The sequence below is a fragment of the Chrysochloris asiatica genome, unplaced genomic scaffold (genome assembly GCF_000296735.1).
Source record: "Chrysochloris asiatica unplaced genomic scaffold, ChrAsi1.0 scaffold00048, whole genome shotgun sequence".
Taxonomy (NCBI): Eukaryota; Metazoa; Chordata; class Mammalia; order Afrosoricida; family Chrysochloridae; genus Chrysochloris; species Chrysochloris asiatica.
Genome location: NW_006408566.1, coordinates 18,324,623 through 18,325,847, shown reverse-complemented (window position 1 = coordinate 18,325,847; position 1,225 = coordinate 18,324,623). Strand labels below are relative to the sequence as shown.

Here is a 1,225-nt window from a genome sequence, read left to right as displayed (position 1 = left end):
CCAGAGTAATAGTAATGGACCCAAATGAACACATTACCTAGTTCCAACAGCCACCAACCCATGACAAGCTCCATCCATAACCCCATTCACTTCCCTCTCCCTTGTTATTTTGAAGCACATCCCATACTGTATAATTTTGTCCATAAGTATTTTGGTTTTGTTGTTGTTGTGAAGTGCCATTGAGTTGGTTCTGACCCATAGTGACCCGGTATAAGGTTTCCAAGGAGCAGCTGGTGTGCTTGAACCACCAACCGTGCAGTCCAAATGGCTTTGCAGTCTGGTGCATTAACCCACAGCACCACAAGTGTTTTGGTACATACTTCTAAATAATAAGTAGTCTTTTAATAAAGTAGCCAACATAATGAACAACACACATTCATAATAGTATTATCAAATAGCTAGTCGATATTATAATTTCTAATTGTCTCTCGATGTGATAGAAATATAGAAAGAGATATAAATGTTTGTATACTACATGTATTTGATCAGGATCCAAATAGAAGGCTGGAACTCTTTGGAAGGTGAAAAAGTTACTGTCAATCTTTAATAAGTGTAAATGGGAACTTTTAAATCTAAACATGAATGGAACCTATTTTGGGTCATTCTGTTTCTTTAATATGCTTATGGACATCTAGGAAGTTATTGACAAAGTATAAAAGATGCATATAGATCATATTAATGGTTTTGCCTTTTTCCCATCTTAGATCTCTGTGCTCGCTGGTATGCAAATGGACATACTCAGCCGAGAGAGGCTGGGATGACAGCTTTTGGAAGATGATTGGTTTGGAAGACTTCGTTGCAGATAATTACAGCAAAATAGGTAAAACAATAAAATATCTGGAGAATGGCTATGTATGTATATGCATGATGGTGGTGGTGGTAGTGTGTCATGGAGTCAGTTCCAACTCATAGTGACCCTGTATAGTGTTTCCTAGGCTGTAAATCTGTATGGGAGCAGAAAGCCTCATCTTTCTCCCATGGAACTGCTGGTAGTTTCAAACTACTGACCTTGAGGTTAGCAGCCCAACTTGTAACCACTATGCTCCTTATGTGAGTGGATATATACATACATATACATATGTTGTTGTTATTAAGTGTTGAGTCGTTCCCAACTGATAGCAACCATGTACAGAGTTTCTGAGGAGCAGATGGTGATTTTGTGCCCCTGAATTTGCATTTCAAACCAACAATGCTGTCCAGTGCTTATCCTATAGTATCACACCAG

At 38.5% G+C, this 1,225-nt stretch overlaps 1 protein-coding gene across 3 annotated transcripts in view; it reads left to right on the top strand.

Annotated features, from left to right (window-relative positions):
* Window positions 1–1,225, top strand: part of FGGY (FGGY carbohydrate kinase domain containing) — a 677,880-nt gene that overhangs the window by 261,339 nt on the left and 415,316 nt on the right. For all 3 annotated transcript variants that reach the window (XM_006862488.1, XM_006862487.1, XM_006862486.1), the window contains one exon: window positions 705–820. In XM_006862488.1, the coding sequence (XP_006862550.1) occupies window positions 705–820 (116 nt within the window). The remainder of the gene's footprint in view (window positions 1–704; window positions 821–1,225) is intronic.